The following is a 13,628-nucleotide window of genomic DNA, read 5'->3' as shown; positions in this document are numbered from 1 at the left end:
TGTCACAACAACAAACAGGATCCATGCTTCAATAACAAAAATCTGTGCGACAACATAAAATGCTAATTTGTACTTTTACTTTTACTGTTTAAAGGTTTTTACTTGGCGCACAAAGGAAGCTATACCAATCTTTTTCATGTTTTAATCTTTTTTATCCCAATTATTACAAATACTGTATATTTTACATTTGTGTATTTAAGTTTTAATACTCACCTTTTTGTTTTTCATACTCGATAATATCTTCCCCAGCACCTTAATGACATTTTATTTAATTTTATTTCCTTCCAAGAGAGTAAAAATCAGCATATGCGCAGCCGTCTCCTCCTGATCCATCTGCTAAAGTAGTTTAGGGCAGAACCTTTTAAATATTGATGCATTTTGGGAAACATGAAGACAGTGTGATCTACAACCTGCAGGTGACTTCATTCGAGCCTTATACGAGTCTGAGGAGAACTGTGAGGTGGATCCGATGCGTGTCCCGCCGTCAGTCCTCGCCGACCATCAAGCCAACCTTCGCATGTGCTGTGAGCTGCTACTCTGCAAGATTATCAACTCTCTCTGGTCAGTTTCCCACCGTTTAGATCCTGTAGAAAACATCATGCATGTGTCTGCCTGTCTGCAGAAGGTCTCATCCATCTTTGTGAGGGCACAGTTACACATGCCTCCAGTTAACTACCATCCTGTTAGAGCAGAGGGGTGAATAACACATTTGCATCTTGGCTTTGCATGGAGTTCAACACTGGTGAACTTTGATATGTGTGGTTGACCCCTCACACGGGCTACCAACTAGCGTATTGACTTCTGTGTGTGGCTCACATCCTGCACTGCACAACTTTCAGCACCAGTAGGCGATGGACGTCCATCTGCATTCATGTGTGTGAGAAACGTGCCCTTCGACCTTTGATCCCAGCGCTCCATGTTTAACACCAAGACGAACCAACAAGATTTGAAACTGAAAACACTGAGTCCCACTTTTGTAATGAAACATTTGTGGAAAATGATTAGAAACAGAAAGTTCCAGATAAAATTGCAATCATTTTAGCTTTTAATCTTGTCTTCCCACATGACGAAACATCCGTAGCTTGTTGCACCAGCTGTCGGCCTGCATGATATTGTTAGAACGCTGACATTGTGTTATTTTGGCTTTCTGCAATATATATTGTGATATACCACCAGCTCAATAGACCATATTCACACGGCGGCCATTTTCCTCTGATTGCCTGAGAAGCTTGAGTGCTGGCACAGTGTTATTCTGCTGTGTTTCAGGTTGCAAGTCCTATAAACGTAGAGAATCTGACAGATTTTTACCATTTCTGCACTTCCCAATTGATCAGCAACTGAAAAGATGATAGATAGTGAAAATTTAGAGGGATATCGGACCACATTTTCATATAAAACAACATAATTGATAGCCCTTTAGCTAACGTCAGCATTCAACCATTGAGTGGCCGGAAGATTTCTGATTAACATCATTAATATTTATCAAGTGCCGCAATCTTAATGTCCAGCTTGAATACCATGAATACACACAAAGAAACACAAGTAAAGTGTGAAAGATTGAAAGTGGATTTGCCTCACTTGACATTACTCATCCTGAAATGTGACTGTTGTGCATGTAGACGCTAAAACAGCCGGCTGTGTGTAAGTTCAAACTTTGTTCAGTTAATCGTGTCAGTCGTAAGTTGTGATTTATGCATCACTAAAATAAAAGCAGTTGCACTGAGGAGACAAGTTACAACATAACTCTTAAGTAAGAACCTGATAGGAGAACATGCCTGGAGGGTATTGTGGGCGTAAATCATAAAATGTCACAGAATTAAACAGTGAAAACAGTTTTTCTGACACACAGCTTGTTTTTCCATTAGCTGCATACCATTTTGTAGCAAAGTTATCCTGTAGAGATGTAATTTATTTATTGATATGATATTTTAATATCAATCTACTGTAGCTTACTACACTGTGGGATGATGCCACTCGGCTCAAGCTAGCCAGAAAGCTAACGTGCACGTTACCATGAGAATGAAACTCCTTGGATCGCTGATTGGTCACATGCCTTAGCTATCCAAGCTAGTTATGGACCAGTTAATCCTGCTGCAGCCAATTTGTCTCAAATAAACAACAATATGACATCTTTCTTTTTGCAAACTCTGATATTTAAGTAAAAAAATGACTCAATGAGAACATGACACTGATCCATTGAGCTGTTTTTTCCAGTGGTATAATTGGTGCTATCATCAACATGATGTAAGACAGTTTCAAAACTGGTTTCATCAACACTTTCTCCTCTCCCCTCAGTGTATGGTCCAGTAGTTTTCTGTATGTTCCTGTCTCCTGACCTTGCAGAACTCCTGCGGGCTGCTGGGTTTTATCTCGCCGTTCTCCTTGACAGTGGATAATAAAATCATGTTCTTGTCTCAGCATATTTCCGCGGGAGCTGAAGGAAGTTTTCGCCTCATGGAGAGCGAGATGTGCTGAGCGTGGAAGAGAGGATCTCGCCGACAGCCTCATCAGCTCCTCCCTGTTCCTTCGCTTCATGTGCCCGGCCATCATGTCCCCCTCCCTGTTCAACCTGATGCAGGAGTACCCCGCCGAACGCACTTCCCGCACGCTCACACTCATCGCCAAGGTGATGCAGAACCTGGCCAGCTTCAGCAAGTGAGTCTCCGTCACCGCCTGTCCTCTCACGCCAGCTACGACGTTTTATCAATTTGATTCGGCTCCTCTTTTAGATTCGTAGACGTCGAGGCTTATGTGCGGTGTGTCACAGAGGAACATCCCGGAAACAGGCCTGCAGTTTTGATGCGGGGGTTTAAAGTGTTACTCACCCACAGTGAGCTCCAAGGCTTTTAGCTGTGACACATTTATTCTTACCTCAACTCTGTGCTCTTTACTGACACTCTTCAAATATTAAAACGATTCAGCTGGCTTTAAAAAGACACCTTTAATTCAGATTTCAAAAGAGTCGGGCTATTTAATAGACTCTACATTTTAGGAACACTGGAAAAGATACTTGATATAAAAGAATAAATATTATTACATGTGCAATCAGATCAAGAATTAACTGCAGGTGATTTTTTTAAAGTGAACTTCACACTTGACATTATCTGAGGCTTGTGTTGTTTTGTGTGTCGCATTGAAAAAAAAAATCAGTTGATTAGTTAATCATCAAAAAATTCATTATCAAAACCCCCTCAGTATTTTCTGACATTTTATAAATGATTAACTGCAACAAAAGGTTACAAAAAAGATATTAACTAAAATTGAAAATAGTTTTCAGTTTTACCCACCAGCTAGTTCCAGGGCAATTATTTTCCACAAGTACTTGCAGTGCTGATCATTTCTGATTGGTCGACTACTCGCAGCATTTTACTTTAGGCACCATCTTTAAAAAATCATCACCATGTTTGCTTTTAGCTGTTTCGGGTGTCGTGTGAAATAACTGCCTGTGAAGCCCAAACACTTCCTGATTTTGCTGCTTCCTAGTAAAGCGCTTCTTAGTAGTTCTTAGCTTTTAAATAACTAAATAACCGGGGACTTTTCGACAAGACAAGCACGTCATCAGTTGAAAACGCATCTTGGAGCAGGTAGCCCTCCCTGCTGTGCTGAGCTGAAGTGCCGAGACAAACCGAGCCAGCAGATTTTATGGAAAAGCCCCGATGGAGTTGCAGAAGAAAGCGTACGACAGATGGACTGACAGCGCCGTTACATCTTCGCTTAATCTTCGCAGGTCTTTAGACGACAGTGGAAATGCAGACAACAGCGGGCTGAATGAACCTGCTAGTTCCTTGAAAAGTCATTCAAATTCCTGGTACTAAAAAACAGACAAATACGATAAAAAATGTAATGATGGTATAAATTCAAAGAGTGAAAGACACAGCTGCACCTACGCAGATGATCAGAATTATTTACATTGTGTAAACAGTGACATGAACGACCAGTTTTTAAAATATCATATCTCGTACTATCATCTTGGCACTCACAGAGAATGTGTACATCATCAACAAAAAAGGCAATCACTGTCCAGATCCCTTCTGAATTCACCATACGACGCTCCTGAACTATAAACATTAGATCCCTCCATGGTGCACTGTGCAGTCTGTTTCCATCTCCTCACGTGTCCTGTCATCATTGTCTCTGCAGATTTGGACCCAAGGAGGAATACATGTATTTCATGAACGAGTTCCTGGAGATGGAGTGGGGCTCCATGCAGCAGTTTCTTTACGAGATTTCCAACATGGACACCGGAGGAAACGCCGGAGGGTTCGAGGGCTACATCGACCTCGGCAGAGAATTGTCCATGCTCCACAGCTTACTGTGGGAGGTCATGGGCCAGCTCAGCAAGGTACGTGGAGAAACACGACGAGCCACTCGAACATAAAATTACTATGATTTTTTTCTCTGGGTTCCTGCAGTTTCTATCACACAGTAACAGGATGAATATTATTTAAACTCCATTAGAACTGAGATTAGTATTTTAATATTTAACTCCAGTGTTTGCACTGTTGATTCATGGAAATTATACCGTAGTCGAAGCATAATGAAAGTTCTAAATATTTTATGCACAGCGCTTAATTGTCTTATAGCCGGACAGATGTGGCTTTTGATCCCTGGGTTCTTTGTTTCATGAAAGCAGTCTTCAGCCTTTTATGAATGACATTTGAATTTTATGAATGAATTAGTAACATAACACTGTGAATAGCAGAGGTTTCCAACCCTTGGGGCACAGACAAGTGCTGAGCCATGACACATTTGCTACTGGGCTGCAGAAACCGCTGAATGATAGTTTTATTATTAGGGATGCACCGAGCAGACTTTTTCCTTCCTGATGGAGTCGGATACCTGAAATGAGGTTATATGCCAACACTGAATACCGATTGTGTAAAGCATGTAACAAAATTGTTCATTCTAACCTGGTTCTAATGGTTGAGGCAAATAAGATAATAACAATTTCACATTTTTGGATATTAAAAAGAGGTTTCTGTCCTTTATTTCATTCACACCTGAGGGCAAGAAAGACTCAGATGAGCAAAGATGGATGATTTGATAATCCATAGCTCTCATAAGGTCTGTTGTGTTGAAACAGACCTTTCCCTCCTCTGAAACTTTACAGAACGTGTAATCCAAATTACAATCGTGTCCTCTGAAACGTGTCCACACCAGTGAAAACATGTTTGGCTCTGCGTGACTCTACTCAGGTGGATGACGCCATGAGCACAGCAGGCTTCTTCTCCTCTGTGTTTGTTACCCAGATTTAAGTTTTGTCAACATTTGCCAGCCCTGATAGATGCTGTCGATACCCTCTTCACATTAAAATGCATTAAATGCAGATTAGTATTATATGCATATTGACTGTAGTTTGTTTGTCCTTCTTTATTGATTTGATGGCTCGTGACTGAATGAGTGGTACTGATGATTAAAAGCTGAAACTTTAATGACAAAAATGATTTGGTCATCAGGACAATACCTAATCCTCTTAATCAGGTCAGTATTGGTGCCAATACCTGTCCACAGGAATGGATCAAAGCATCCCTAATTATCATCATAATCATGTATTGTATTCATCATATAAAATAATAATTTAAGCTCCTGGTGTTTGTGCTAAAACTACCTTGAGCTTGGCACAGTCTGCCTGTGATTAATCTTTCCTAAGCTTCCTGTCAGGCCCACAACAACAAGATAATGACTTTGAACTAAAGTAGGTCGTCGGTACACGAGCTAATCAGTTTCCCCTTCTGTTTTACCTTTTATTTCGGGCTTGCCCTCCACCGAGTTGCCTGAACCGCTACAGCATTGTCAGTTAAATAGTCCCTGGTGTAAAAAAGGTTGGGAACCCTTTGAATAATCATGAAAACCTTTCCCGGCTGCAGGATGCTATTCTCAAACTGGGACCCCTGCCGCGGCTGCTGAACGACATCAGCGTCGCCCTGAGGAACCCGCAGCTGCACATGCCTACAAATCACCAGCCGGACCGACCGAAGGACAGGCTCTTCTCGCGGCCGTCTTTCAACCGTCTCATGTCGTCTGACTTCCAAAGCCTTATGATGCGCGACTTAAACAGGTATCTCACGGTTTCCTTTATTATGCATCACACTCGCATGAAACTGAATTTGCATGTCCTCAGAGAGGGACTCAAGAACAGGTGATGCTAATGCTTTTACTTTTGAACTTTATCAAGACAAGGGGAATTATCATAATTGCAAATATGCACCTATTGCACATTAATGGAGGAATATGACTTTCATACGGTGTAATTAAGAGTAACACATCAAAAGGCCAAGGATACACAACAAACGAGGACTCGGTGGCTCAAAACAAAACACTGGTGTGTTTCTAAGAGCCTGTAACGCTAATGCACCTCTTCAGGCTTTTTAACTATTTTATCAATCAGTAATTGCCAGCACCATCTGTTCCCAGACTCTCCTACCCGAACCTCTTCTCTCTGTGTTTTAATTCACTTCAGCTCACTGCAATCATCAAGAGACAGTTGCTCTCATTACAGCCTAACTGTTTAAATAAGGACTCTTAAAGTAAGACAAAAACAGCAGTAATATCAGAGGACTCCACCACGCAGATTTTCTGTTTGCTGCTATAAATCCCTCCCATCAAGCACAAGTCCGTTGAGACGCAAATCTGCAGCAGTAAACATGCAACTGAATGCGAATGACTTAAATCTGCTGCAGGCAGGTGCGAGAGGACAGAGATCAAACGTCTGGAAATCTAAACCAACACAAGGAAGCACGCACCTGCCGCTCCTCGTAGCTATAGCCCCCGAGGTATCAGACCAGAAGTGAGTGACAGGATGGAGTCGCCTCCTGCTCGTCACCGAGTTTCATTATGCAACGGTTACATAACGACGCATGTGTACAGTAGTTCTCGCATACCATAAAATCTCATAGACACGTGTGTGGGATCAAAATAATGATTGACAGTTTGGATCTTTCACACGTTTTCTTGTGAAGTGAGAATAGCAAAGGAAAGAAACTACCAGTGATTTTAAATATTCATTTATCTACACTGGATTGTGTCTTTTCCTTGTTCATCCTCGGCTACCAAACGTACTTGTTTTCTTTCTCATAATCCATGGAAAATACAGACTACTTCTTACTCTTCAAACAATTACATGACCGTATAATATTTTGGAGAAATACATAAAACAGTAGGAACATTTGGTGTCCTGGTGGCCTGTAGGGCAGTTGTTCCCAACCTCCTACAAGATAACACAAGATGAATCTAGTGGGTCCTGATAACTGAAAAATAGGGGAAAATGTGTTTGTCTCTGACTTTTCTCTCACATTTGTTTTTTGTCTTATGAAATATGGTTGTATCGTTTAAGGCTACTAAAATCAGTACAAAAAAATTACTCTTCGATTAAACTGCCCACAACTTAGTGTAGTGCAACCCTGAAAAGTACGCATTTCGTTTTCCACTGTAGTGAAATTTATTCATCTAGATTGTTTTGGTTTGAGTTGCTGAGTTTTGTAGATATTTCCGTCTTCTCTCCAATGTAATGGAAAAAATACATTTGAAAAACTCAACAGCGATGTCTCTTTTCAGAAATCTTGACTCGGTTGCTCGAGATAATCCATAGACCTATTTGTGAGCAGTTTCATGAAGGAACTATTTCCTTAAATCAAACTACACCCACCAACCGTATCATCTCACTCGTTATACTGGGGGTGGACATCATTGTCCGCTCGCAGACAACGGCGCTGGTTTATTTTTATCTATTAGGCTATACTAGGTAAACGTCCAAGTTACCTCTGTACCCTTCTCTTTCTAAGCCTACCTGGAGTTTTGACAGATTTAGGGAAAACTGCATTTTCATGGAACAACTTGCAAAGAGATCTGAAATTAGACACATGTACTGTATATCCATTGACGAATTTAATAATGTGATGATGATGTTTCTTTTTTCTTGAGAGGCCACTGTCTTTGAAAAACTGTTCTTTTGTTTTTTTATGATTTTTGTAAGTCATGTTTTATATGTTACATTTTCTATGTTGTGATTTTGTACAGCTGTTCCTTTGGCTGGTTCTCTCTTGTAACAGAAATCTTGATCTCAGTGGCACTTCCTGGTAAAATAAAGGTGAAATAATGATTTTTGAAAACACATGAAACCACGGGATGTAAACGTTAATGGCTTCCTCCTTAGCTGAGCCGTAACATTAGCCAACTTAGTTAGCTTTGTTAGCTAGCCTCTCGTCCTTCTGCAGGGTAATACAGCCTTTATCTCCAAAACGCAGCAACTCACAATAAGACAAGCTAGATGGATGAATAGCATGACAGGTAAAATGAAGAAACTGTCCGTTTAAGGGGTCACAAGCAAAAACCACTGGCCTAGAGGATTAACAGACCGTGTGATCGAGGTGTCCTCAGTTCAGGTCACACCAGGGACCTCATCAGATGTCGTTTCCCTCTTTCTCTCCCAAAAAATGCATAAAAATACCACAGAAATAGTAGGTAGGCACCACATGTCCGGTGCTCACACTTTTCTCTCCATACAGCCCATACTCAATAATGCAGAAGTATAATCACATGTAAAATATGTTTGAGATAGTGTAAATATACCTTTTATAGCAATTTGCAACATCTCTCTCTGTTGTGTATCTGCAGTTCAATAGACATCTCCCGCCTGCCATCACCCACGACCGGAGTCTCAGCTGTAGAGTCTCTCTCATCTAATCTGAACATGAGGCGTCAAGCAGAACGAGACCTCCGCTCGTCGAGGGAGGTGTTCTACGTGACCCGCCCGCCGCTGGCTCGATCCAGCCCGGCGTACTGCACGAGCAGCTCGGACATCACCGAACCTGATCCGAAGGTACGAGGACAAACAGTCACTGTTTAGTGTCACTGTGATAAAACCCGATTTCTGTCTTAATTCTGCAGTTTTTTTAAGCTTCGCTGCAAGAATCAGAACTGAGATTTTTATAAAATGAAAGCATATTTACATTAGTCAATACAGCAACATGATGTAACCCTGGCGTCACACTTTTATCGACCTGAGGTGAGCACTTCAAACATTCTTTGATGCTTTCTTCTTTTGAGAGTTGGTTCTGATCGAACTAGAGATCACAATAACAGATGTTCCTGATTGTTTTATCATCAAGGCCATTTTCAAGTCTTGACTTTCAGTCTGATTGAATTTGTTTGCAATGTGAGATTTTTCCCAAAAAATTACATTCAAACATCAAAAATGACATTAAGTTATTATCACCTCACCCCTGGTGCACTGATTCCTACAAAGACATTTTCAAATGAATTACTGAAGTAAAAGATCCCGTAAGACGAGACGCGCCAAGGCGGATGTATTCATATAGCACTTCAGACATGAGTACATAAAAAGGCTTTAAGACAAGATAATGAGGAAAACAGGCAATAAAAAAGACATTATGGTTTTTAAAAAAGGATAATGGAAGATGAGACAAGCCAAAATGGAACAAAACAATACGCAGGAGTACAACATTAGTCTTTCATAACTATATAAATGCATTTAGCTGTCTAAATGCATAAATAAAGATGACTATATATGACAGCAAAATGTGTTTAAATTACAATTAAAGCTAAAAATACACACGTTCATGTACATTCAGAAAAGAATCCAGTCCAAAATAAAACAACACTAACTGTTTTTCTTGTTTCTGTCAGGTCCATAGTGTGAATAAAAGCGTGTCCATGATGGACCTCCAGGACTCGCGCATGAACAGCATCTCCAACCTGAACTCTGTGGGAGACATGCTCACCTCCTCTCAGGCCTCCATCGCCGGCCTGGGCCACAGCTTCGGCAACCTCTGCGGCCCTCTGCGTATGGGAGGGCATATGCCGGCGGGCTCGTCGGGCTCCGGTTTGAGGCTGAGCCAGATGGGCCACATAGGGGGTCCCACCGAATCCATCTCTCAACAGCAGCAGCAGGCGGCAGCGGCCATGCACTACCCCCTGTCTTTCCAGAACCCGCTATTCCATCTGGCCGCCCAGAATTCCCCGGCTCAGTCTCAGTCTCAGCCTCCCCCTCCTCTCCTCCTCGCCCCCGAGCCCGAGAACGGCCACCACGACTATCAGCCGGCTTTTGGCAACAACGCCTTCTCCCGCAGTGAGGACTTGTCCGGCCTGCGGTCACAGAGCAGTCTGGTGCAGCCGAGCATTGTCCACTCACACAGCTACAGTGATGATTTCACCCGGCAGAATCAGAGCAACGACTACGCCTGGCACCAGCTGTCACTGCAGGTGCAGGTAAGGACTGGCTCCCTTATCTTCACTCGTTAAATACTGCAGAAAGACGCTTTTGTGTTTATTTGCACCGTTTCTTTGCTGTTAAGATCGTCCTTCTTATTTTCCACAAATATCTGCAAATTATACATAAATAATGAATATAGGAAACAAGATCTGTGCGATACAGCTTTATCATTTTATCCATACAGGGGAGTCACATAGTATTAAAGAAGTGTGTACAATTATATTTAATCTATAATTTAGGTTTTGTTTAAAGCACAGGACAGTGCAGTCGAACGTCATTTTACAGGCAAAGAGGTGAAATTTGTCACCGCAGAGCGTCTCTCTGCTTATTAAAAAAAATAAATTAACACTTCCATCTGGACAGAAACTGGTCTTCATATTGATGCTGAGGTGTCGGTGAATAGCCAGAATGGTGTTGTATTTTAAAGAGCACCACCAGGTGGAGAACGTGTTGTTCACAGAAAGCTCATTGCTCATTCTGTTCTGCTCGCTTGTATCTGCAGCAGTGATTTCTATTTCTCTCTCTGTCTCCGTCTTTAATGTTTAAAATGAGTCAGGTCACGCTCTAAATCTTTCAACTGGAAGGCCTGCTGTGTGTTTATCGCTTGGCACTGTCCAACTATCACAGTGTACACTCAGTTGCCAGTTAAATGCATTGCATCATACTGACAGGTGGTTCTTTATTCTGGATTCTTCGACAAAAATGTATTATAATTAACATAAGAAACTAAACAATAAACAGTTAAATAAGGTGTGTACGTCAGTGGTGTAAATGTGGATGTGTGGAGAGATATTATGGTGTAGGTGATGGGAGAAAAGGAAGAAGGCCTAGCCCAGTTAGAGGCCGGACTTCTATATCCTCCGGAGCACTGAGACCAGGTGCTCCAGATCAGACTGCTGCTGTAATCACCTTCCTCTAACCTCAGAGAGAGAGAGACAGGGAACAGCGTTACAATGACCAACCTGCAGAAACACTCGACCAGCATCGGGGCCGTCACAAACTGTACAGAACATTTCCAGAACACATATCTCAACCCTTGTCCCCCCGTCACCGTCATCCCACTCAGGTTATAACACATAAAAAAATGAGAAAAGTGAGTGAAAGAAAAAGCAAATGAAAAATAAACCGGCACAAACTAGGCCGGTGGTAGGTTAATTCACTCCAATAAAGGGTTCTAGGTCTCTTGGAATGATTTTATAGAGCCCATCAATGAGACTACCCAACCCATTATATGAACGAGGGAAGGCTGAATAATAGAAATACCTCTCTGTGTAACGCAACGTTTACCAGCACGACAAAAGAAAATCCTGCAAAATGATCATAGAGTTGAATCAACACCTCTCTTAAAGGATACGTTCACCCAAAAAGGAAGATTCAGTCATTATCTACTCATCCTAATGCTGATGGAAAGCCAGGTGAAGTTTCGTAGTCCACTAAACATTTCTGGAGCTTCACAGCAGAAAACAGTGCTGCAGCATTCTCCTAAACAACTGCAGCAGATGGGGACTTGTTTTAAAACATTAAAAAGAATGAATGAATAAATAAATAAATAAATGAATAAATAAATAAAATGGCTCCATTCAGGTCATCTGAAGTCATCCAAGTCCCCTGAAGCGTTGAGATTCCATATTGATTTGAAAAGATGTTTTTTACACCCTTTTCTAAACAGATATCTTCACTGTTGCTGCTAAACTAAGAGCATGAGCTGCCACCCCTTGGCCGTGTGTTGAGGGTGTAAATAACATCTTTTCAAAATCCATTCAGGATCTTAGGACTTCCAGAGATTTGGATTATGCTGGTCGAACTGTACCTTATGGGGTTTTTTTTTTACATTTTAAAATAAGTCAGTTGTTTAGGAGACCAGAAATGTTTTGTGGACTACGAAAATTCAACCCTCTTATCTTAGGAGCAGATAAGTTTGCGTGAATTGCTAAAACCTGATCGAAACTGCACATTTTTAGACCGACTTCACTGTTGCATGTCGTACGTATCAGTGGGTCTCCTGGCTTATCTCCCTCATTTTTTCTTAGCAATCACTCGATACGAAGACAGTATTATCTCCACCGGATCTAAAAATGTTGTGATGAGGACAGCCGAGGATACATTTTCTCAGTTTTCCTAAAAATATCTGGATAGTTTTTCCCTATTTCGAGCCAAATTGCCCAACAAACTTAGAGCCTCGTCGTTTATTCTTAGTTGTATTTCAACGCCTTGATTGCGCAACAAAAACGTCTACATGAATTCAGATCCTGATTCATGTCGTCCCTTTCTTTTCCGTGTATTCGGACTGATTGTAAGATTGCAGAGCAAAGCTTGCATCTCAACAAAATAAAAAATTGTTTCCAGAGTGGGCCAGCTGAATATGCAGCTCTGACCGTAATGCGAGGGGCACTTGTTGCGCTGCAGACAGCACGCTGAAGCAGGATCGTTCTCTGGTCTGCTGAGCTGAACTGTGTAGGGTGCTTGACATCAATCATACCGTGTTGTCCTTGTTTCAACAGGGCTGAAAACTAGCTGTCGGTCAGCAGGGTAGAAAAGACTATCAGAACTGTACTGCAGACAGATAGATAGGTCAGACTTATAGATATATATTATTAACATAGCGGCCCACATTGTAACTTTAATTAAACTGTCACATATTTGATAGGTTCCAGTAGGCTTATTTTGTTTTTTGGAACTGCTTTTAATGAAGCCACGGTTTGATTGTGCTGATCTATCACATTGATAAGTTTACTACAGCATGTCTGTGTAAAATTAAAGCGTTTAATGATGCAGTCATGTAGTCTTGAGCTATTTCTGTCCTGCTGCGTGGGCCTTAATGGAACAAACATCACCAGCCTCCTGTTTATTAATTCAGTGTCAGTACAGTGCTTTATCCATCCATCCACCCATCCATCTATCTATCCATCCTACCCTCCTGCTATCCAACCGGCAAGTGAGCACTAATGGTTTAGGGCCAAAACACATTTCTGACCATCCAGGCCTCTCAGGTCAACTGGGGCAAGTCTGCTCACTGTCCTCCGAGTCAAAACAGAACATCAGCATTTGTTTTTTATGAACCACATATCTGGAACAAACCCAGAAAGCCTGAGGTCCCCTCCAACTCGAAGTCCTCTCTAAGATAAAACTTTCCTGTTTGCCACTGCCTTCTATTAAAGATATAGTATGTAACATTTCTGCATTAAAATGTCTAAAAACCACTACGACTATGTGATATATCTTAGCACAAATGTTTACAACATAATGAAATCTGTGATTTTATTCAAGGTAATGGTGCGTTTCATTTGGTCGCCTGTAAATTGCGTCATATCGCCTTGAAGGGCCCATACACACCAAACCAACAACAGAACTAGTGGCGATGAAATCGCACTCAGTGGGTGAAAAACAGATACTAAAG

The 13,628-nt window shown here is 41.5% G+C and overlaps 1 protein-coding gene across 4 annotated transcripts in view; it reads left to right on the top strand.

The window, feature by feature from the left end:
• Window positions 1-13,628, top strand: part of LOC311272933 (ras/Rap GTPase-activating protein SynGAP-like) — a 50,847-nt gene that overhangs the window by 24,340 nt on the left and 12,879 nt on the right. For all 4 annotated transcript variants that reach the window (XM_084379707.1, XM_084379705.1, XM_084379706.1 and 1 more), the window contains 6 exons: window positions 417-561; window positions 2,419-2,655; window positions 4,141-4,342; window positions 5,868-6,058; window positions 8,614-8,818; window positions 9,646-10,227. In XM_084379707.1, coding sequence (XP_084235833.1) covers window positions 417-561; window positions 2,419-2,655; window positions 4,141-4,342; window positions 5,868-6,058; window positions 8,614-8,818; window positions 9,646-10,227 — 1,562 coding nt within the window. The remainder of the gene's footprint in view (window positions 1-416; window positions 562-2,418; window positions 2,656-4,140; window positions 4,343-5,867; window positions 6,059-8,613; window positions 8,819-9,645; window positions 10,228-13,628) is intronic.

The sequence above is a fragment of the Pagrus pagrus genome (genome assembly GCF_965226575.1).
Source record: "Pagrus pagrus genome assembly, chromosome: 17".
NCBI classification, from domain to species: Eukaryota; Metazoa; Chordata; class Actinopteri; order Spariformes; family Sparidae; genus Pagrus; species Pagrus pagrus.
The sequence above is the reverse complement of the archived record's forward strand: the minus strand, read 5'-3'. Positions and strand labels throughout refer to the sequence as shown.